We start from the raw sequence: 23,883 nt of genomic DNA on the forward strand, positions 1-23,883 counted from the left end.
CGGTCCGCACCCCTGGGGTCCCTTCACTCCACTCCTGGAGCCTTTCCTGCTCCCCTTCCTTCCTTCTCTTCCAGGCCCAGGCCTTCAGATTTGGCTCCCTGCGGAGCAGAGCCCATGCAGAGCCTCTTCTCCCTCTGCTTCTTCACACTGACTGAACTCTACTTCTTCTTCCCTGACTCTAAGATGGTGCCCACCTTATATACTCCTGCTTCAGTGCACCCGGGATCTACTCTTCCCACCCACACACTACCGGGTCCCCCCTTTCTAGGTGTTCCCTCCCCCCCATTCCAGCCAGGAACAGGGACCGTTGTGCTCACGCCCGGGAGCATTGTCGCCCTGTCCCCCGGAAATGTGGTGTAGTGCATGTGGGTGTTAGGGTCCTGAGCCATACTCCATCCTTACCTGGGAGTGAGATATCACACCTCTGGGTGAGATGCAATACCTCTGTAGTGACCGAACCCTCGGGGCGCTACAATTCCCCAGTTAGAAATGAGTCCAGCACCACAGCCCACTGGTCCTTTGGAAGCTTTTCTCTAAAGGCAATCCTTTCAAAAGTACCCAGAAAAACTTCAATGTCATCTTCCTGTACCATTGTTGTAAAACCGTCCTGCACCAATTGCCAGGGTGCAAAATGTCGACCTTGCAATGTTTCATGTTTCTTTGACAAAGCTTGTATCTGCTGCTTGCAGGGACTCCATTCTATGCTGCCATTTTTTTGCAGACACTTGGTGAGTTTTAATCAATAAGTGATTATTCTCACTCTGGCCTTTCAAGGCTTTCTCCTGCTCTTTATGCTGGAGTACATTGGCTTGTTGAAGATTAACATTAGCCTGGACCAGCTGCTTTAGAAGTACCTCCATGTCTGCCATTTAAGTGCAATGTTTCTTTAAAAATACTGTCTCTAACCATCTTTATGCCCGCATGCCACCATATGTGGGGGTTTAGCTCCCTGGTTAGAATGATAGAGGTATTGTCAGGATTCAAATGTCCAAACCTCTGGTCCTTTCTGGCATTTATTAATAAGTTATATTAAGTACAGGCAATAAACATACAGATTGTACTAACCAAAAGAAAAGTTTAACAAAATCCTGGTCATCTGAGCACTTACTAAACAATATGACTTTCCTGTCTGTCTACACACAAAACAGTAGCAACCAGTACCTATAATTTGTATGCAGCTTGAGAGCAAACAACCTGCTCTGTCCAGACTCTGTGTCTCGCTAGCGATCTCCCTAGGTCTCAGTCTAGATGTTTTTAATAATGAGACCTTAGCAAAAGCAGTGGACTAGAAATGGAGGCTTTCTTCACCCCGTAGGCTACAAATCCTCCAGGTTCAGTCCATAGTGAGAAACCAACTTGGAGCCTTTCACCATGTAAAGCTAAAAAACCGTTGTGGCAAGACGACTCGCTCGGCTCTCCCGGAGGCAGACTCAGGACACACGTTCTCAGGTTACCTTTCTGCTGGTTTATTATCTGGCATAAACTCATGCAGGGTTCCGCAGGAAAAAATAAACAAGACCCCCCTGGGTTAAACGGTTAAACAAAACAAAGTATAGCTCAGTCCATAGGTGAGAAGCTTCCGCCCGCTCTCGGTAGCATAAACTGCACAGGTAAAGTCCAGGTAACAAGCTCTGCAGCTTCCACAACACTGTCTGGAGACTTCCCTCTCCAGACCAGACTCCACAGGAAAAAAAAAAAGGACTGAGCTTTTACACATTGCTCAGCCACACCCTGAGGGGAGGTAGGGGGAAGGCGTCCCGCCCTCTTTGCCATTCCCATAAAACCGCAAACCCTTTAACAGAGTAAACCTACCAGCATATAACACGCTGGCAGAAAAATAAAGTAGGCCTTAGTTCACACAGGAGAGCAACCTGAGTGACACATATAGTGGTGGCCAAAAGTATTGGCACCCCTGCAATTCTGTCAGATAATACTCAGTTTCTTCCTGAAAATGATTGCAATCACAAATTCTTTGGTATTATTCTCTTCACTTAATTTGTCTTCAATGAAAAAAACACAAAAAGAATTGTCCTAAAGCCAAATTGGATATAATTCCACACCAAACCTAAAAAAGGGGGTGGACAAAAGTATTGGCACACTTTGAAAAATCATGTGATGCTTCTCTAATTCGTGTAATTAACAGCACCTGTAACTTACCTGTGGCACCTAACAGGTGTTGGCAATAACTAAATCACACTTGCAGCCAGTTAACATGGACTAAAGTTGACTCAACCTCTGTCCTGTGTCCTTGTGTGTACCACATTGAGCATGGAGAAAAGAAAGAAGACCAAAGAACTGTCTGAGGACTTGAGAAACCAAATTGTGAGGAAGCATGAGCAATCTCAAGGCTACAAGTCCATCTCCAAAGATCTGAATGTTCCTGTGTCTTCTGTGCGCAGTGTCATCAAGAAGTTTAAAGCCCATGGCACTGTGGCTAACCTCCCTAGATGTGGACGGAAAAGAAAAATTGACGAGAGATTTCAACGCAAGATTGTGCGGATGGTGGATAAAGAACCTTGACTAACATCCAAACAAGTTCAAGCTGCCCTGCAGTCCGAGGGTACAACAGTGTCAACCCGTACTATCCGTCGGCGTCTGAATGAAAAGGGACTGTATGGTAGGACACCCAGGAAGACCCCACTTCTTACCCCAAGACATAAAAAAGCCAGGCTGGAGTTTGCCAAAACTTACCTGAGAAAGCCTAAAACGTTTTGGAAGAATGTTCTCTGGTCAGATGAGACAAAAGTAGAGCTTTTTGGGAAAAAGCATCAACATAGAGTGTACAGGAAAAAAAAAGAGGCATTCAAAGAAAAGAACACGGTCCCTACAGTCAAACATGGCGGAGGTTCCCTGATGTTTTGGGGTTGCTTTGCTGCCTCTGGCACTGGACTGCTTGACCGTGTGCATGGCATTATGAAGTCTGAAGACTACCAACAAATTTTGCAGCATAATGTAGGGCCCAGTGTGAGAAAGCTGGGTCTCCCTCAGAGGTCATGGGTCTTCCAGCAGGACAATGACCCAAAACACACTTCCAAAAGCACTATAAAATGGTTTGCGAGAAAGCACTGGAGACTTCTAAGGTGGCCAGCAATGAGTCCAGACCTGAATCCCATAGAACACCAGTGGAGAGATCTCAAAATGGCAGTTTGGAGAAGGCACCCTTCAAATATCAGGGACCTGGAGCAGTTTGCGAAAGAAGAATGGTCTACAATTCCAGCAGAGCATTGTAAGAAACTCATTGATGGTTACCGGAAGTGGTTGTTCGCAGTTATTTTGGCTAAAGGTTGCGCAACCAAGTATTAGGCTGAGGGTGCCAATACTTTTGTCTGGCCCATTTTTGGAGTTTTGTGTGAAATGATCAATGATTTGATTTTTGCTTCATTCTCTTTTGTGTTTTTTCCTTGCAAGCAAATTAAATGAAGATAATAATACCAAAGAATTCATGATTGCAATCATTTTCAGGAAGAAACTGAGTATTATCTGACAGAATTGCAGGGGTTCCAATACTTTTGGCCAGCACTGTACCTCCCCTGACATATAAAACCAGTGACACTGTCACACCGTGGAGGAACATATACGCCGTCTATGCTTTTTCAAGTCACTGCCTTACACTACATAGTGATAAGTGGCGTATACACAGGGGCGTAATGACTGCAGTTCAGTTGCCATCGCGACCGGGCCCGGCAGGTCAAGGGTATGCCGACACAAGCAGAAACTTCAACTGAAAATGCGTCTGAGGACACACATCCGTTAGAACCCTCCTGTTTGTTTTTCCGTCTTGTGTTTTGCGGTCACGTGACCATCTGCCTTTATATTCCAGCCCCGCCCTTGTGGCTGTGCTGGACTTCAGTGTTTGACTGTTTCTCTAACCTGGTGCTTCGGTGCCTTTCTCTGTCAAGTTCGCTTGGTCCTCTGGGACCTCTAGTACATTTTTGTCAGTTTGTCTTTTTGTGTTCTGCAACAACTTCTCTGTTTAGGAGGTGTCCAATTGTTGTCCCAGTCCTTAGTTCTTTTAGGGACCCCTCCCTTAATTCTATAGGTCTTCGTTCAGACTAGCCGAGGACTAAGGCGGGTCTGTTCACTAGGAACAGGCAGCTCGCTACATCGTAGGGATTCAGCTTAGTCTTACTGTAGGGACAGCTTTCTCCTATATTTCCTTAGTACATGTTGCAGATCATCCAGTTGAAGTGTATTGCAGCGCACATAAACTTCGAGTCCGTGAGCCACAATACATACTGCAGGCCAATAAAAAGGCCAGCAGCTGACCTCGGCTTGCATGTGACAGGGCACATGGCAGTGACGCCATGTGCTCCAGTCGCACTTCAAAGTTAGCTGCCAGCTTCACAAGAGAACGCACGCGGCGGGGGAGCGATGGTAAGCTAAGTATTTATTCTTTTTTAATTCAGTGGCAATACTACTACATGGATAACTATGGGGGTACATTATACTTTATGGGTGACTATGGGGTCCATTATACTTTATGGATGACTGTGAGGATGCATTACATTTTATGGAAAATTATGTGAGGTACATTATACTTTATGGATGACTATGGGGTACATTATAATTTATGGATAACTATGGAGTGCAGTATACGTTATAGATGACTATGGGGGTACACTATACTTTATGGATGACTATGGGGGTGCATTATACTTTATGGATGGCTGTGGGGTGCATCATACTTTATGGATGACTATGGGAGTATAGTATACCATGGGGATGCATTATACTTTATGGATGACTATTGGGGTGCATTATACTTTATGCATGACTATGGGGTACATTATACTTCATGGTTGACTATGGGACGGCAGTGTACTATGGGGGTGCATTATACTTTATGGATGACTGTGAGGGTGCATTATATTTTATGGATTACTATGGGGGTGCATTATACTTTATGGATGATTATGGGGTGCATTATACTTTATGGATGACTATGTGGTACATTATACTTTATGGGTGACTATGGGGTGCATTATATTTTATGGATTACTATGGGGGTGCATTATACTTTATGGATGATTATGGGGTGCATTTTACTCTATGGATAACTATGGGGTGCATTATACTTTATGGATTAATATGGGGGTGTATTGTACTTTATGGATGACTATGGGGTTTGTTATATTTTATGGATCACTATGGGGGTGCATTATACTTTATGGATGACTATGGGGTGCATTATACTTTATGGAGGGCTATGGGAGTGCATTATAGTTTATGGATGACTATGGGGTGCATTATATTTTCTGGGTTACTATGGGGGTGCATTATACTTTATTGATGACTATGGGGGTGCATTGTATTATATGAAGCATATGGGCTGTGTATTATACTATATGGAATACTGAGGGGAATGCATTATACTACATGGATGACTATGAGTTGTGCAGTATATTATTTAGAGGATTTAGAGGACTATGGGATGAATTATGCTTCTGCTATGGGGCCCCATGACTTCTATGTACGCCACTGGTAAGTATATTGGTTTATTTTCTTCTATACATTAAAGAAGAGCGGCACAACGGGGGACATATACCAGGATGAGGGACACATATATCATGGTGGAGGGTGCATATATATATATACAGTAAAGACCAAAAGTTTGGACACACCTTCTCATTTAAAGATTTCTCTGTATTTTCATGACTATGAAAATTGTAAATTCACACTGAAGGCATCAAAACTATGAATTAACACATGTGGAATTATATACTTAACAAAAAAGTGTGAAACAGCTGAAAATATGTCTTATATTCTAGGTTCTTCAAAGTAGCCACCTTTTGCTTTGATGACTGCTTTGCACACTCTTGGCATTCTCTTGATGAGCTTCAAGAGGTAGTCACCGGAAATGGTCTTCCAACAATCTTGAAGGAGTTCCCAGAGATGCTTAGCACTTGTTGGCCCTTTGCCTTCACTCTGCGGTCCAGCTCACCCCAAACCATCTCGATTGGGTTCAGGTCTGGTGACTGTGGAGGCCAGGTCATCTGGCGTAGCACCCCATCACTCTCCTCCTTGGTGAAATAGCCCTTACACAGCCTGGAGGTGTGTTTGGGGTCACTGTCCTGTTGAAAAATAAATGATGGTCCAACTAAATGCAAACCGGATGGAATAGCATGCCGCTGCAAGATGCTGTGGTAGCCATGCTGGTTCAGAATGCCTTCAGTTTTGAATAAATCCCCAACAGTGTCACCAGCAAAGCACCCCCACACCATCACACCTCCTCCTCCATGCTTCACGGTGGGAACCAGGCATGTAGAGTCCATCCGTTCACCTTTTCTGCGTCGCACAAAGACACGGTGGTTGGAACCAAAGATCTCAAATTTGGACTCATCAGACCAAAGCACAGATTTCCACTGGTCTAATGTCCATTCCTTGTGTTCTTTAGCCCAAACAAGTCTCTTTTGCTTGTTGCCTGTCCTTAGCAGTGGTTTCCTAGCATCTATTTTACAATGAAGGCCTGCTGCACAAAGTCTCCTCTTAACAGTTGTTGTAGAGATGTGTCTGCTGCTAGAACTCTGTGTGGCATTGACCTGGTCTCTAATCTGAGCTGCTGTTAACCTGCAATTTCTGAGGCTAGTGACTCGGATAAACTTATCCTCAGAAGCAGATGTGACTCTTGGTCTTCCTTTTCTGGGGTGGTCCTCATGTGAGCCAGTTTCTTTGTAGCGCTTGAAGATTTTTGCAACTGCACTTGGGGACACTTTGAAAGTTTTCCCAATTTTTTGGCCCGACTGACCTTCATTTCTTAAAGTAATGATGGCCACTCGTTTTTCTTTACTTAGCTGTTTTTTTCTTGCCATAATACAAATTCTAACAGTCTATTCAGTAGGACTATCAGCTGTGTATCCACCAGACTTCTGCACAACACAACTGATGGTCCCAACCCCATTTATAAGGCAAGAAATCCCACTTATTAAACCTGACAGGGCACACCTGTGAAGTGAAAACCATTTCCGGTGACTACCTCTTGAAGCTCATCAAGAGAATGCCAAGATTGTGCAAAGCAGTTATCAAAGCAAAAGGTGGCTACGTTGAAGAACCTAGAATAGAAGACATATTTTCAGTTGTTTCACACTTTTTTGTTAAGTATATAATTCCACATGTGTTAATTCATAGTTTTGATGGCTTCAGTGTGAATGTACAATTTTCATAGTCATGAAAATACAGAAAAATCTTTAAATGAGAAGGTGTGTCCAAACTTTTGGTCTGTACTGTACATGGTCCAAATATTGCACCAGGGCCCATTAGACTCTAGTTACGCCACTGCTTATATCCATAACATAATTCGCTTGTGCATGAAGTGATTGATGCAGGTGTTTACAACATACTGACAAAACTATGTGTGTAGGACTTGATAATGTTATACATATATATATATATATATATATATGACGCGCCCCCTGGGCCGTGTGTGTGGGGGAATACCCGGAGCCGGGTCTCTGTGTAATGCTGGGGGTTGTAGTCTCCGTGGCGGTGACCCGGTCCCGTGGCTCAGGGTGGTCAAACCAGTGGCGGAACTATTTATGTGGTTTTTATGATTAAATGTCCGACTATGCCACCCATGGATTGCGGTCAGAGTGAACCGCCGCTGCGGGGCAGACCGCTGAGGCTGATGTGTGCGCAGCAGAGGGTAGTATACTCCTCCCCACGGGAGGAGTATAGCCTCAGGGCAGCATCTATAGATGGTGAGGGTTGTGGTGCGTGGGTGCAGCAGAAATGACTCAGAGTCCGTGCAGTACAGTTCAGGGTCTTTACTGTTGGTAATGAAGAAGGCCCTGCCTGGAGTACTGGCTAACATTAGAGGCCTGGTCAGTCTGTGAGAAAACAAGAGTTCCCCTGGCCAGGTGGAGATATAGGCCTTCCTGTCTGACTGCACTCTTCCTGGCTACCCTGCTGTAGTCGTGTAGTAGCCCACGTCCCTGAGTGTACCGTGTGGTGCTCACCCGTATGGCTGGTGACTTGGGGCCTTTGGTTCCTCCCGCTCCTCGATGGCGGTGCTGGTCCCTTGCGTGTGACTGAGCCTCCGGGCTTTCTATGGCCAGAGGACCTGAAATCCCCTGCCAGGTGGTTTCTGCTGCTGGGCTTAAAGGGTCCCACAGCCTCGGACTCCAGTGTCCGGTTCTCTGCGTCTTTCTGCCAGGACGAGCTCTGCTCCAGTCCCTGGTCTTCAGCTCCTGGCTCCTACAGAGCTCCTAGCTGCTGCTCTGTCCCTTTCTCTGGAACTCTCTGACTAACCCCGCCCCAGATCCAGTTTATAAAGGGCAGGTTCCTCCCCTCCCTGGACTGGGGCAGGAGGTGTGGCATGCAATATTGCTCCTGACCAGGAAAACCCATGCTCCCTCTCAGACATGGTTTTTGTACCACTGTGGCAACCAGACCCCTGGGGTGCCACATATATAGTACAGACCAAAAGTTTGGACACACCTTCTCATTTAAAGATTTTTCTGTATTTTCATGACTATGAAAATGGTACATTCACACTGAAGGCATCAAAACTATGAATTAACACATGTGGAATTATATATTTGACAAAAAAGTGTGAAACAACTGAAAATATGTCTTATATTCTAGGTTCTTCAAAGTAGCCACCTTATGCTTTGATGACTGCTTTGCATACTCTTGGAATTCTCTTGATGAGCTTCAAGAGGTAGTCACCGGAAATGGTTTTCACTTCACAGGTATGCCCTGTCAGGTTTAATAAGTGGGATTTCTTGCCTTATAAATGGGGTTGGGACCATCAGTTGTGTTGTGCAGAAGTCTGGTGGATACACAGCTGATAGTCCTACTGAATAGACTGTTAGAATTTGTATTATGGCAAGAAAAAAGCAGCTAAGTAAAGAAAAATGAGTGGCCATCATTACTTTAAGAAATGAAGGTCAGTCAGTCTGAAAAATTGGGAAAACTTTAAAAGTGTCCCCAAGTGCAGTTGCAAAAACCATCAAGTGCTACAAAGAAACTACAAAGACATATTTTAAGTTGTTTCACACTTTTTTGTTAAGTATATAATTCCACATGTGTTAATTCATAGTTTTGATGCCTTCAGTGTGAATGTACAATTTTCATAGTCATGAAAATACAGAAAAATCTTTAATTGAGAAGGTGTGCCCAAACTTTTGGTCTGTACTATATATATATATATATATATATATACCATCATAAATAGTTTAAGAATTTACTTTCAATTATAATGATTATATACTTAGGAGTAAAAGAATAATGAATAGAAACAACGCTGTTGTTATTAATGCACAATGTACATTTTTATATTATGAATTGTGTACTTTTAACATAAAAGCTCTTTAAATACATTTTGTGGTTTTGGAAAACCCCTATCCCCTCGCTACATGTTTTTTTTTTTAACTGTGCTTTACTGACCTCCCCGGGTCCAGCGCTGAGTTTCCTCCATTGCTTTAGTGTCTCCATCTCTGATGCCACATCGAAGGTGCTGCAGCCAATCAGAGAGCTCAGCATGTGAGCAGCTTGTGCTGTCAACTCGTGCTGAGCCACTGATTGGCTGCAGCGCCGTTAAAGTGACATTAACGTTACAGACAAGAAGAGACTCCAGGAGCAGCGGCGGGGACTCAGTGCTGGACCCGGGGAGGATGAGTAAAACACAGTTTGTTATTTGAAAACAAAATGCAGCCAGGTGACAGAGGTTTTCAGAAACCAGAAAACCCCTTTAAAGGGATTGTCCAGGCATATGATATTGATGACTTATGTCCGCAGTCCATCTGCTATTAATCCACCTAAATAATACTTTCCTATGTTAATATTTTTATAGTCTGAAATCAGAACATCTTTCAATGGAGGATGGACAGGAAAAGGTAAGTGACACATTGAAAAAACATTTCATAACGTCCTTTTTGTTTTAAAGTATCGCTCCACCTTAGAACTGCATAACTTTAAGATATTCTCCAAGCCAGGAGCTGCAGGGATGAAGAATCTCCATGACTGTAATTACTGTAACCAGAGCATAAACATGATAGAAGGTAAAATGTGAACAATGTAGAATTAAGAAAAAAAGATAAAAGATTAATATATGGAAATGTGAGTAATTATATAGGATCAATAATCACCATTATATCTAGGAGGAAACCCTCGGTCTGTACTAAAACAATGGGTCAAGCTCTTCTAGCTTAAAGGTATGTCCAACTGACACCACAAGTACCCCCTTATCACCTCCTCCCTTCTTCGACTTTACACTCATCACTTAGGTCTGGACAAATGTGTCTCACCTGTGCTAGAATCCATCCCCTTTAAAGGATTATTCCCATCGTCTTCATAGATGAATGTTGTTGGATAGAGCCTGTAACTACAAGCACTTTTGCAATTAACTGCTTTTTAAAATTTCCAACTGTTCTTGAGATATTAACACTTTTCTTCTAGTTACAGCTCGTTGCCTTGGAGACCGACCACTGCTGCTGTCTAGTTTGTAATCACTGCGATGAAGCTGGGAATAGGAGGTAATAGTGTGCTCCTGGTCAGCTTCAAAACAGCTTACAAGCTCAATAGAAAAAAGAGCTTGTAAACACTATTCATCTTCTGATGTCTAGCAGAAGTGGTCGGTTTCCATGGCAACAAGCCATAAACAAAGAAAAGTGTTAATATCTGGAGAACGGCTGAGAATTTTAATGATCAGTAAATTTCAAAATTGCTTGGGTTTACCAGCTCTATCTGACAATAACAATTTATGAAGAATGGAAATAATTACCCTTTAAAGAGGTACAAAAAATTATCACTTGCCTGTGGTACCATCAACGATCAAAACATGTTTTCCAACTCTGTGGATAGGTGATAATTTTTGTACACCAGAAAGTGAAAGCCAACCTTTGAATAAAGTGTAATTTTTACATCCAACATTTTGAGCTGAATAATATCTTTATAGCAGTCAGAGCTTTATTCTTCAGTTATACTGCTTCAAACTTGAGGTTTAAGGGGTTGTCCAGAATTTGAAAAACATCAAAAGCAGCGCCACACCTCTCCACTGTATGTGGTATTGCAGCTCAGACCCGTTCACTTTAAGAAAGCTAAACTGCAATACCAGATACAACCTATAGACACATGGGGTACAATTTTTGGAAGAAAGTATCCTTTTTCTTTTTAATTCTAGACATCCCCTTTAAGTGATAAAATTCTAGATGCCCGAAGTCACAACTAGCAGAAGCATACTGCATACTGCGTTATAATTGAATTTAATGTATGAGCAATCTGCAGGAAGTTACTAAGTTATCACACCCCTGACCCCACATTCATGTAGCTATTCGGAGCCCCTATTAAGGCATTAATAAGTAAAGACCAAAGACTGGACCCCTAACGTATCAGATCCCTCAATAGACCTCTAAATTAATCCACCTTAGAAGCACCCCTAAACAATTCAAACCCAGATACCTAAATTAACAGATCCCAGACTCCAGACCTGACCCCTAAATTATCAGAGGCCAGACCCTTAAACCTTATATAAATGAATTCCACTATTGCTACACATGTAGAAATATGATTTTGTGCACATTTGATCAAAACTATGTGAGCCCATCTGCCAACGATCAGGCAACCTCTTTCAGATGGGACCCTACACTAAAGTCCTCTCTTTGTGACTACTCCTCACATGAACTAGAGAACATCAGGATCTGGATGTATTTTCCAGCCTTGGAAATATAGGAGATAAGGAAGATCTTGGAGGTCGCCACTTCCCCTAATGCAAAATAGGATAATTCCATCACTATCTATAGCATTAATTTAATAAGCGGTTGCACGTACACAGTGACTGCCATGTATCATACACAAACACTATGCAGTGCTCTGCAAACATTATATACAGTACAGACCAAAAGTTTGGACACACCTTCTCATTTAAAGCTTTTTCTGTATTTTCATGACTTTGAAAATTGTACATTCACACTGAAGGCATCAAAACTATGAATTAACACATGTGGAATTATATACTTAACAAAAAAGTGTGAAACAACTGAAAATATGTCTTATATTCTAGGTTCTTCAAAGTAGCCACCTTTTGCTTTGATGACTGCTTTGCTCACTCTTGGCATTCTCTTGATGAGCTTCAAGAGGTAGTCACCGGAAATGGTCTTCCAACAGTCTTGAAGGAGTTCCCAGAGATTCTTAGCACTTGTTGGCCCTTTTGCCTTCACTCTGTGGTCCAGCTCACCCCAAACCATCTCGATTGGATTCAGGTCTGGTGACTGAGGAGGCCAGGTCATCTGGCGTAGCACCCCATCACTCTCCTTCTTGGTCAAATAGCCCTTACACAGCCTGGAGGTGTGTTTGGGGTCATTGTCCTGTTGAAAAATAAATGATGGTCCAGCTAAACGCAAACCTGATGCAATAGCATGCCGCTGCAAGATGCTGTGGTAGCCATGCTGGTTCAGTATGCCTTCAATTTTGAATAAATCCCCAACAGTGTCACCAGCAAAGCACCCCCACACCATCACACCTCCTCCTCCATGCTTCACGGTGGGAACCAGGCATGTAGAGTCCATCCGTTCACCTTTTCTGCGTCGCACAAAGACACGGTGGTTGGAACCAAACATCTCAAATTTGGACTCATCAGACCAAAGCACAGATTTCCATTGGTCTAATGTCCATTCCTTGTGTTCTTTAGCCCAAGCAAGTCTCTTCTGTTTGTTGCTTATCTTTAGCAGTGGTTTCCTAGCAGCTATTTTACCATGAAGGCCTGCTGCACAAAGTCTCCTCTTAACAGATGTTGTAGAGATGTCTGCTGCTAGAACTCTGTGTGGCATTGACCTGGTCTCTAATCTGAGCTGCTGTTAACCTGCGATTTCTGAGGCTGGTGACTCGGATAAACTTATCCTCAGAAGCAGAGGTGACTCTTGGTCTTCCTTTCCTGGGGCGGTCCTCATGTGAGCCAGTTTCTTTGTAGCACTTGATGGTTTTTGCAACTGCACTTGGAGACACTTTAAAAGTTTTCCCAATTTTTCGGACTGACTGACCTTCATTTCTTAAAGTAATGATGGCCACTCATTTTTCTTTACTTAGCTGCTTTTTTCTTGCCATAATACAAATTCTAACAGTCTATTCAGTAGGACTATCAGCTGTGTATCCATCTGACTCCTGCACAACACAACTGATGGTCCCAACCCCATTTATAAGGCAAGAAATCCCACTTCTTAAATCTGACAGGGCACACCTGTGAAGTGAAAACCATTTCAGGTGACTACCTCTTGAAGCTCATCAAGAGAATGCCAAGAGTGTGCAAAGCAGTCATCAAAGCAAAAGGTGGCTACTTTGAAGAACCTAGAATATAAGACATATTTTCAGTTGTTTCACACTTTTTTGTTAAGTATATAATTCCACATGTGTTAATTCATAGTTTTGATGCCTTCAGTGTGAATGTACAATTTTCAAAGTCATGAAAATACAGAAAAATCTTTAAATGAGAAGGTGTGTCCAAACTTTTGGTCTGTACTGTAAATTAATTACATTACTGCTACATGTGCAAAAACATGAGGTTCTTTGCACATATTTGATCAAAGTGTGTGAGCCCAGCAGCCAGCAACTTCTTATTGATGAGACATAGAGAAGTGCTTCTTAATATAGAGTACCAACTAAAGGCAAGGTCCATGCACCCTATCCACCCATCTTTCCAAAATTGTTATGAATTAGCACAAAGTATAGCTGGATCCTATTCTACCCCTTGGTCTAGACACAGAATGGTGAAAGAAGATAAACTCTGCTACAAACACAAAAAATGGCAATATGTCGCCTTTCTGCTCAGTAACCAATTAAACAGAGTGCAAAGTCAGCGGTGGAGAGGAATCTACTCGCTATTGTTAGGCTCCCCTGGTGAGGTGGATCCACTAAGCCTCAGGCTCAGGTGCGCACGCAGACCCCGGCATTGGTTTAGCAGGCAGGAAGGCACATGTGGAGCGAGGACTTGGAATACTGGAGACCACAGGAGAATAAGTGCGGAGTGGATGCAGGAAAGTCAGAAGCAACGAAGCGGCAGATATGCAGGGTCACAATGCAGATGCAGACCAGGAGCTGATAGAGGAGCACAGTGAACAAACAGAACCCAGGACTAGGAGTCTCAATCCCAAGACACAGGTCTATGTTTTAAAGGGCCTTAAATAGGTCTGGGGAAATGATGTCATAGATCCACACCGGGCAACTTGTGGAGCACAACAGAGGGCAGTGGACCCACAGGAAGGAAGCGGAACCCGGGATATCCGAGACAGGTGTCTAATAGTGATGAGCGAGCACTAAAATGCTCGGGTACTCGTTGCTCGGGTCGAGCTAATTGGAATACTTGGGTGCTCGACCCGAGGAACGAGCCCAATGTAAGTCTATGGGAAACTTAAGCATTTTTCTGGTGGCTCCCCCCGGCGGTCTGCACAGGGCCTAAAAATTGCCCAAATCGATGGGAACAGTGCTCAAATGACATGGGAACAGCATGGGGAAGACCCCTGGAAGCATCTCTGACTCCCAGATCACTGCTGTCAACAACGTTGTCAGAGGTATTACGCCACTTTTACGGACTCACAATAAAACATACAAAAACTAAACTAAAATGGATTTTCCTGGGAAATATGTTAGGGAACATCCTTTCCAGGGTAATGACTTGTATATAAGGCAAAATAAATAAAAAAAACAAAAATACTCCTCCACACCTTGGGCTATGTTCTGTTCACACATTGCGTTTTTGATGCATTTTTGCACTTTTGCATTGCTTTCAACTGTGACAAATGCATTCACCAGGAAATGTCATTTTAACATTTTACAACCTTATCTGGCCATGTGGTGTGTGACACAACATCAGACACATGCATACAGTGCTTAAAAGACATGGGAACAACATGGGGAAGACCTCTGGAAGCATCTCTGTCTCCCAGGTCACTGCCTAAATGTGTGCCCATCATAAGTGATCCTTGGCGCATGCGAAGATGCCTCCCGCCATGCACCTGTCGTTGCAGACTTGCAACAATCACCGTCCACGTCCTTGTCCCACTGCAGCGTTCAGTTGTCCCTACCCCATTCCTTGGAATGCAAGCGCAAGTATGCAGGCAGCCAGCCACCCATCCACAGGCTGCAATACTATACTGCCAAATTTTTGACAGCTGCTTGCACTTGAAATGTGGCCTTTTAGGCTCTTGGAGGCGGAAGCTTTTCACAACCTCATGCCGGCGGCGGCGGGGTGTCCATACTCGGTCCCCAGCCGCCACTATATTTCCCGGTATCGTCTCCACCTTCCACAAGCACGGATCCCACAACATTACCCGTGCCCTCCCCAGTGCACTTACTGGGAAGCACCGCCTAACCACAAACACGTGGACAGGTGAATGTGGCCAGGGATGGTATGGAGCAAGTCAGCCAGTCCACAGCTTTTTTTGCTGAGAACTGTATTTAGCTCGGTGAAAGGAGTGGCATAGAGGGAAACCCTATCTAGCCTGCATGTCATTTCTCACAGGAAGTCCTGTAATTGAGCTTGTTGCAGAAGCAATGGCAGCCAACATCAACTTGCACTTGTCGGTGGTGCTTTGACACACACACATCTTTCTTTGCGCATTTAATTTCTTGAATGCAGAGTTGGACAATGGCCTGATCTGTAATGCGTTTTGAGAAATAACATGCATAAGCATGGCCGATCCACATTAAAAAAGCAGCCATAGAGTGTCCGGGAACCTTCCCCCACACTTTTCTTAGCCAGGGCTGCTTTTCGGCAGGGTTGGACGGGCCCACCAGAGAACCGGAGACTCCTCCGACGGGCCCTGGCTTCTCCTTCAGGAGAGTACATAGTGCCGAGGTGAGGCCATGATGATGATAGAGGCCACCATCTGCTTAGTTTTCTGTTACTTGGAATGCAAGTGCAAGTGACGCGCCCCCTGGGACATATTCCTTTTTGAGGGGAATACCCGGCACCGGATCAGATGGGGGGTTGTAGTCTCCGAGCGGCTGTGACCCGGCCCGTGCCCAGGGCGTCAAGCTCAGTGTTATGTGGCAGTCCTACAGATGTTATTAAGAGTTCTTTTGTGTCGACTACGCCACCCGTTGTGATGCGGTCACTGTGGCCGCCGCTGCAGCAGGGTCCGCTGAGGCTGATGGTGGGTGCGCAGCTTGGTGGGATAACCCCCAACGGGAGGGGTATAGCCTCAGAGGGGACAGGCGCAGAGGATGGGGGTTGTGGTGGTGTAGTGCAGACGGCAGTGAAGACAGAGTCGGGTTGTGCAGTTAAGGGTGTTTACTTACTGCAGATGTTGTACTGGTCACTCCAGCTGCTAGTGACCACCCGAGCCGTGCTGCGTCCACCAGGTCCTGGATCCAGCCAACCCCCAAACAAGTCCGGAGCGTGGCCCTGAGCTCTCTTTCTGTCCCGTTCTCTGGCCGTCCCCACCAGTAATCCACCTAGGTCCAGCTCCCTTGGGCCTTCTGTTGGGACACCCTTGGCCCTGGGTTCCCTGACCCTTCATGTGGTGTGCCTTCGGGGTGGATGTGATGGGTGACCGTGGCAGACTCTGCCCACGGTCTCCGGTCTCTGGCTGGGGAATGTTTTTACCCCCACCAGCTTGGGTTCCGGTACCCTGATGCCGACTCTTCACCCGGTGCTTTTAGTTGGGATCTCAGAGTCCTTCTCTTCTGTGCTCTGGGTCTCTCTCTTTTCTCCTCTCTCACTCTGGGTCTTGGTCTTTCTTCTCTCCTCTGCTCCTGACTTGTTCTCTGCAGCTGACTCTCTGCATCTGATCCTCTGCATCTGACCCTGTTCTTTGTTGGTGCCCACCTTATATATCCCTCTATGTGTGAGCTCAGGTGACCAGCACCCAATGAGCTCCTATCTTTACCCAGGCTGCTCCCCCTATCTGCCCCTACACTACTTGGGATGTACCACCCCCCTCCCACTCCAGCCAGGAACAGACTCGGTCGTACCTGCACATTTCTAAGTGGGAGTACCGTTGGTCTGTTCCCCGGAAATGGGATGTGTGTAGTGCATGCAGCCTACCGAGCTCAGTTCCACTCTCCTTCCTTACCCGGGAGTGGAATATCACACCTCTGGGTTGAGGTGCAATACCCCTGTAGCAGCCGAATCCTCAGGGTGCTACACAAGTATGCAGCCAGCCAGCCACCCACCCACCCACAGGCCGCAACACTAAACTGTATCTACCCTGCGTGTCATTTCTCTCAGGAAGTCCTCTAAAGCTGCTTGCACTTGAAATGTGGCCTGAACATTACTGCTGGTACTTTTCTGTGGGAATTTGCTTGCCTCCTACCAGCCTGGAATATTTCCAGTAAACTATGGTACAACGCCATGGTATTAGCACTGACCCCAGTACCAGTAGCGAAGCCATCCCCAATTTCCTTCTCAGGAATTTTATTTGGTAGACTGAGTGGCTGCCCAAATACATTTTCTCACAAAGGAGCTGAAGATAGAGTGGCAGTAGGTGCAAGTTTCTCCAGCCTGTTAGATATTAGAGGGTGAACGGCAGCACATTGGATCAGTGGTTAGCACTGAAGCCTTGCAGCACTGGGATCCTGGGTTCAAATGCCAGCAAGGACAACATCTGCAAGGACTTTGTATGTTCTCCCCGTGTTTGCGTGTGTTTCCTCCTCAGTAAAAAAGCAGCCATAGAGTGTCCGGGAACCTTCCCACACACTTTTCTTAGCCAGGACTGCTTCTCAGCAGGGTTGGACGGTCCCACCAGAAAATCCTCTGGTGTGCTTTGGCTTCTACCTCAAGAGAGTTCATGATAGCGCTAACTTTGCAGCTGCTATGGGGCTCTTGAGTGGGTGAGAAAGGTTAGCCCTCAGAATCAAATCCTCTGGTGGGCTCAATGTTTTTCAATCTGAAACAGCTTCTCAGTGGGAGTTGTATTTCACCACAGCCATATTCTTTAGCTCGGTGAAAGGACTGGCATAGAGGGAAACCGTATCTACCCCGGCTGTCATTTCTCCATCACCGGGTTCTGCCCATTGTCACACACGACCAAGCCTGGCTGTATGTTCAGCGGTGAGAGCCACAGATCAGGCTGCTGTGTTACAGCTTTCAACAACTCTGCAGCGCTGGGCGGTTTGTCAATTAAGCATTAAGCATGTTATCTTCAGCACAGCCTGTTGCCGCTTTGCCAAGGCAGTGCTGCAGTGCTGTCAGCTTATGACTGATGTGGTCATTTTGGAGATGGAGGAAGAGGGGCATGAGCTGAACAATGTGATTACATTGAGGTTAAATTGGTGACGCTGTTTTTTATACTAAAGAAAGATCCTATTGTTTTGTTTTTTTTACGTTATTTTTTAAGACAAATGCATTCACCGGGAAATGTCATTTTAACATTTTACAACCTTATCTGGCAATGTGGTGTGTGACACATCATCAGGCACATCCTGTTTTATTTATGATGGAGGGACTCTGAAAGTCATAAAGCCTATTTTTATAGGGACATCAGATGGTCCTTACTATTCTTAAAAGGCCAGCAGTCGGCCCTAGCTATTGTTAGAGAGCCATCAGCCGGCTATGCTTTGTTGTTCCCATTATTAACAAGTGGGTCTCCTATACTGTTATTGCGTATCCAGTGACTGCAAGGGCTGCCAAAAATTTGGACGCAACCCAATACCCCTTTGAAGAGACATAGAGGACGGTCTGCTATACAGTTACAGGGTATGCAGTGAGTCCAACGGCTGACCAATTTTAGGAAAAACCCCACTAAGAATTTAAAGACACACGGAGCAGGGCTACAGTAACAAGTACGACATGTTCCCATTAGAAAGGAGAGAGTCTGCTATACAGTTATAGGGTATGCAGTGAGTCCAACAGCTGACCAATTTTAGGAAAAACCCCACTAAGAATTTAAAGACACACAGAGCAGGGCCACAGTAACAAGTACGACATGTTCCCATTAGAAAGGAGAGAGTCTGCTATACAGTTATAGGGTATGCAGTGAGTCCAACGGCTGACCAATTTTAGGAAAAACCCCACTAAGAATTTAAACACACATAGAGCAGGGCCACAGTAATGACAAATTCCCATTAGAAAGGAGAGTGTCTCCCACAGTGTTGGCCTATGCAGTGAATGCAAGGGCTGCCAAAAATTTGGAGGCACTTCAATGACCCTTGGAAGAGACGTGGAGGAGGGCCTCATAAAAAAATGTTCCCATTAGAAAGGAGCGGGCTTCCTATACTTATAATGCCCATGCACTAAGTGTAAGGCCTGACAAACATTTACCCCTGGGGGGTATACATGAACATACTGTCTAAAAAAATTTTGTTACGGGCATCATAAACACCCTTTAAAAAAATTATGTGGGTGTTGCATCATGGACCACGGTCTCCCTGGTGAAATGGTGGTGGAGGATGAGGAGAAGGAGGAGGACAAGAGCAAATAGCCAAAATCAGGAAGCGTATACCCATGTGTGGGTGTGAAAAGGTGCATGGGAATACACCTCCCAAGAAAAGACACTGGATTTGAGTTTATGTTACGCTGCTATCATTCGGTGGTGTTGAAAAGTCTGGCCCAATCCAGCCCTTGTTCATTTTTATAAGAGTCAGCTGTCAGCTCAGTTAACAGGCGGATGCGCTTATCAGTTATAATTCCACCAGCGGCACTAAAAACCCGCTCTGATATAACGCTGGAGGCAGGGCAAGCCAGGACCTCCAAGGCATAGAGAGCCAGTTCATTCCACGTATGCAGCTTGGATACCCAATAATTATAAGCCACAACGGAATCACGGAGGAAGTTGGTACGGTTGGCAAGGTATTCCCTCAGCATCTTCCCAAACTTTGCACTCCTTGTGAGAGTACGCCACGCCTCAGGGCCTGTGCAATGGGAGGGTCTGAGAAAACTCTCCCAGAACTTTGACCGTGTTCCCCTGCCTCTGCTGGATTGAAGTTGTGTCTCTCTCGCCTGTACTCCTTGGTTGTCCAACGAAGTGTACCCTCTGCCGCCAGTGTTTTCAGATGGTAATTTTTTTAATAGTTCCGCAACAAGGGCCTTCTGGTACAGCCCCACCTCAGGAATAAAATATAGAAAGTTCTCCTTGTAGCGTGGGTCTAGAAGTGTCACCAACCAGTAATGACTGTCACCCAAAATTTTGAGAACTCGAGGGTCATGGGAAAGGCAGCGTAACATAAACTCAGCCATGCGTGCCAGACTGCTAACAGGCAAGACTTCCGTGTCCTCACCAAGAGGATGACTGACCATGCTCTCCTCCTCCTCTCTGTCCTCTGGCCATCCATGCTGAACAGACGGTATGACAGCTGTGCAGGTAGTACCGTCAAACTAACTCCTGTCCTTCCTAATCCTCCTCCTCTTCCTCATTGTCACCCGATCCACGTTGGGATGAGATGAGGCTTGGCTGTGTGTAATCACCCTGTATGGTTCCTTGCTCCATCTCATCGTGCTCCACCTGCAATGCATCCTCTTTGATTGTGAGCAGAGAGCATTTCAGAAGACAGAGAAGCGGGATGGTGACGCTAATTATGGAGTCATCGCCGCTCACCATCTTGGTGGAGTCCTCAAAGTTTTGAAGGATGGTACATATGTCTGACATCCATGTCCACTCCTGAGGTCTTATGTGTGGAGTCCGAACTGAATACCGACAGCCTTGTTGATGCTGGTACTCAACAACTGCCCTCTTCTGCTCACAAATCCTTCCCAACATCTGCAGTGTAGAGATCCAACGCGTGGGGACATCACACACCAGTCTGTGAGCCGGAAGCTGCAAACGCTGCTGAAGCATGGCAAGGGAGGCGGAAGCTGTAGCTGACTTTCTAAAATGGGCACACAGGCGGCGTACTTTAACAAGCAGATCTGGCAGCTCCGGGTGGGATTTGAGAAACCACTGAACCACGAGGTTAAGCACATGGTCCAGGCATGGTACGTGTGTGAGCTCGCCTCGCCTCAGAGCCACCACCAGGTTCCGGCCATTGTCACACACGACCATGCCTGGCTGTAGGTTCAGCGGTGTGAGCCACAGATCTGCCTGCTTTTTCAGAGCTGTCCACAACTCTTCAGCATTGTGCGTTTTTTCAGCTAAGCATATTAGCTTCAGCACAGCCTGTTGCCGCTTGGCCGAGGCAGTGCTGCAGTGCTTCCAGCTTTTGACTGATGTGGTCATTTCGGAGATGGAGGCTGAAGAGGAGGAGGAGGCTGAGGATGAGGTGCAGGAGCTGTAGACCGTGGGGACAACCCTGATTGACCTAGGGCCCGCAATCCTTGGCGTCGGGAGGACGTGTTCCGTCCCAAGGTCCGACTGGGTCCCTGCTTCCACTATGTTAACCCAGTGTGCCGTCAGCGAGATGTACCGTTCCTGCCCACAAGCACTTGTCCAGATGTCCGTGGTTAGGTGGACTTTACCGGTAACTGCTAATCTTTAGGGTCACGTGCTTGTGTAATGCGGGGACGGCACACCGGGAGAAATAGTGGCGGCTGGGGACCGAGTACCGAGGGATGGCCGCCGCCATCAGGTTGCGGAATGTTTCCTTCTCCACGAGCCTAAAAGGCAACATTTCGAGTTGTGAAATGTGAGAATTTAGTAGCGTGGCCTGTGGGGCGTTGGCTGCATATTTGCGCTTGCGTTCCAAGGACTGGGGTATGGACAACTGAACGCTGCGCTGGGATAAGGACATGGACGTGCTTCCTGATGCTGCTACTTGAGAGTGTGCAACGACAGGTGCAGGGCAGGAGGCGTCTTCGCAAGCACCATGGACAGGGGATTGGCTTTCATGCACAACAGTGGAAGAAGCAATGGTGCCACCCACAGACACTGTTCCTGGACCCTGGGGTTCGGCTCACAAAGTTGGGAGCCTTGCTGCCATGTGCCTGATCATGCTGGTGGTTGTCGGGCTGGTCGTTTTGCCACCCCTGCTGATGCTGGCCTGGCAGGTGGTGCAAATGGCCTTTCTGGGGTTATCGGCAGAGTCTTTAAAAAACAGCCAGACTCGGGAAGACCTAACAGTTGTACTGGCAACTTCCTTCATGTTGGTGTTAGGGGGAATGGTTGCCTGCCTTCTGTCTGCAGCCACCACACTGCTTCTTCCTGCCTGTTGGGGTGCTCTGCCTCCCTCCCCCTGTGTGCTGCTGTCCTCGCTCTGCATGTCCTCCTGCAAGGTTGGGTCAGTTACTATATCATCCACCACCTCGTCTTCCACTTCCGCACCCTGGTCCTCCTCCTGACTTTCTGGCAATTGTGTCTCATCATCGTCCGCCTCTTGTGACACTTTCCCACCGTCGCCTTTGTGTGACCGTGGCTGCTCAAATTTTTGGGCATCGCTACATGCGATCTCCTCTTGCCCCGCTTCAAGTGGACCGGGCGAGAGGCCGAATCTATAAATGGAAAAGTGAACAGCTCTTCAGAGTGTCCAAGTGTGGGATCAGTTGTCTCTGGGTACTCGGCATGGTGGGGGGAAGGAGGATCAGGGTGAGGAATATGCGGTCCAGACTCACGGCTACTGAGACTTGACCGTGTGGAAGACAGGGTGGTGGTGGTGGCTAAGTGACTGGAAACATTATCCGTTATCCAACCAACAACCTTTTGACACTGCTCTGGGCTCAATAGTGGTGTGCTGCGGTCCCCTAGAAATTGGGACAGGAAGGTCAGGCGAGAAGATGTGGGTGTTTGTTGTGGCACAATTTCGGCTTGCTCACGGCCTTGTCCTCGTCCTCTGCATGCACCATTACCATCACGTCCAGTTCTCCGTCCCTTGCCACGTGCCTTGCCCATTTTAAATGGAGGACAGTATCTTCCACGCTCACTACAAATGACTGAGTTTGGAGCAAACTTATATGTGATCCGTGTGATGGAGAAAACAGAGTTTTAAATAGCTGGATTTCTAGCACTGTAATATGGAAAGGACCTTGCTGTATTCTGCAGTGCCAACAAGCAAATGGCGCAGAAAAACGGTGTTCTCTGGATTGCTTTTTAAGCAAATAATGAGGATTAAGTTCCAAAGAAAAGTATTCCTGGCCCCTGAGACCTGGGCCTTTGTATAGAAATATCTAACAGCAGAAGGCAGAATTGTAATGGAGCCTCTTGTGCTATATGCACTGCAGTCTGCTATATACCCTGCCTGCCTATACACCCTGCCTGCCTGATATCTCTGCAGATGGATTAGTCCTCAGAAGGACTGTTTGTTAAGATTGATATGTGTAATGTACGGTTTTTCTCCCTACACTACCTAATACAAAAGCAAATCTCTCCCTGACGCAGCAGCATCTCTCCCTACACTGTCTGATTCCGGAGTGACTGTGACAAGCATGGCGGCGCCAGGTCTGATATAGACCCGATGACGCTGTGCGGCCAGCCAATCACTGTAATGCCCACAACCAACACTGCTACGGCATTACAGTGAGTGGCAGGCAATCCCTGCATGTTCATTGACTCTCTAAAGAGCGCCAAACATGCAGGGAGGGGACCCGAGTTCCCGCCGAGCAACCCCAGAAATACTCGGCGAGCGCAGAACATCTCGAGCAGTGACATGCTCGCTCATCACTAGTGTGTAACAGCTATTAATCAATAAGTAAAAGTGTCGACGGCATTCCAGAGTAGGTACAAAATACTAGATATTTTGCAAGGAGACCTATGAAAAAATCTATATTATGGGTCGCAACATTGCTAATTTGTATTGATGGAAGAAGAAAAAAGAATATGTTTTGAAAGTTATCTGGAAAGCTGTCACTTCTTACAAAGACAGGTGAGTCTTTAGTATGGGGCCCCTACATTTTAGAACCCAGACCCCTGATAATTTACTGGTTTGGGGTGTGGTTATTTAGAATTCTGAGCTAAGATAATTTAGGGGGTCTGTTTGGGAGCCTGATAAATTTTCACACCCCAGACCACAAAATTATCCCCGTGAGTGCTATGGTGATAATTATGCCCTCCTCCTAGCACCTTTGTGGACTTGGTATATGCGAGGAATTGG

At 45.9% G+C, this 23,883-nt stretch overlaps 1 protein-coding gene across 1 annotated transcript in view; it reads left to right on the plus strand.

Moving 5' to 3' along the window:
- Positions 1-4,306: 4,306 nt before the first annotated feature.
- Positions 4,307-23,883, plus strand: part of CCDC9B (coiled-coil domain containing 9B) — a 65,148-nt gene continuing 45,571 nt past the window's right edge. The window contains exons 1-2 of the mRNA XM_073637592.1: positions 4,307-4,374; positions 9,791-9,833. Coding sequence (XP_073493693.1) covers positions 9,813-9,833 — 21 coding nt within the window. The 5' untranslated portion in view covers positions 4,307-4,374; positions 9,791-9,812. The remainder of the gene's footprint in view (positions 4,375-9,790; positions 9,834-23,883) is intronic.

The sequence above is a fragment of the Phyllobates terribilis genome, unplaced genomic scaffold, assembly GCF_046119375.1.
Source record: "Phyllobates terribilis strain yellow unplaced genomic scaffold, ASM4611937v1 Scaffold_7__3_contigs__length_470593459, whole genome shotgun sequence".
Classification (NCBI taxonomy): domain Eukaryota; kingdom Metazoa; phylum Chordata; class Amphibia; order Anura; family Dendrobatidae; genus Phyllobates; species Phyllobates terribilis.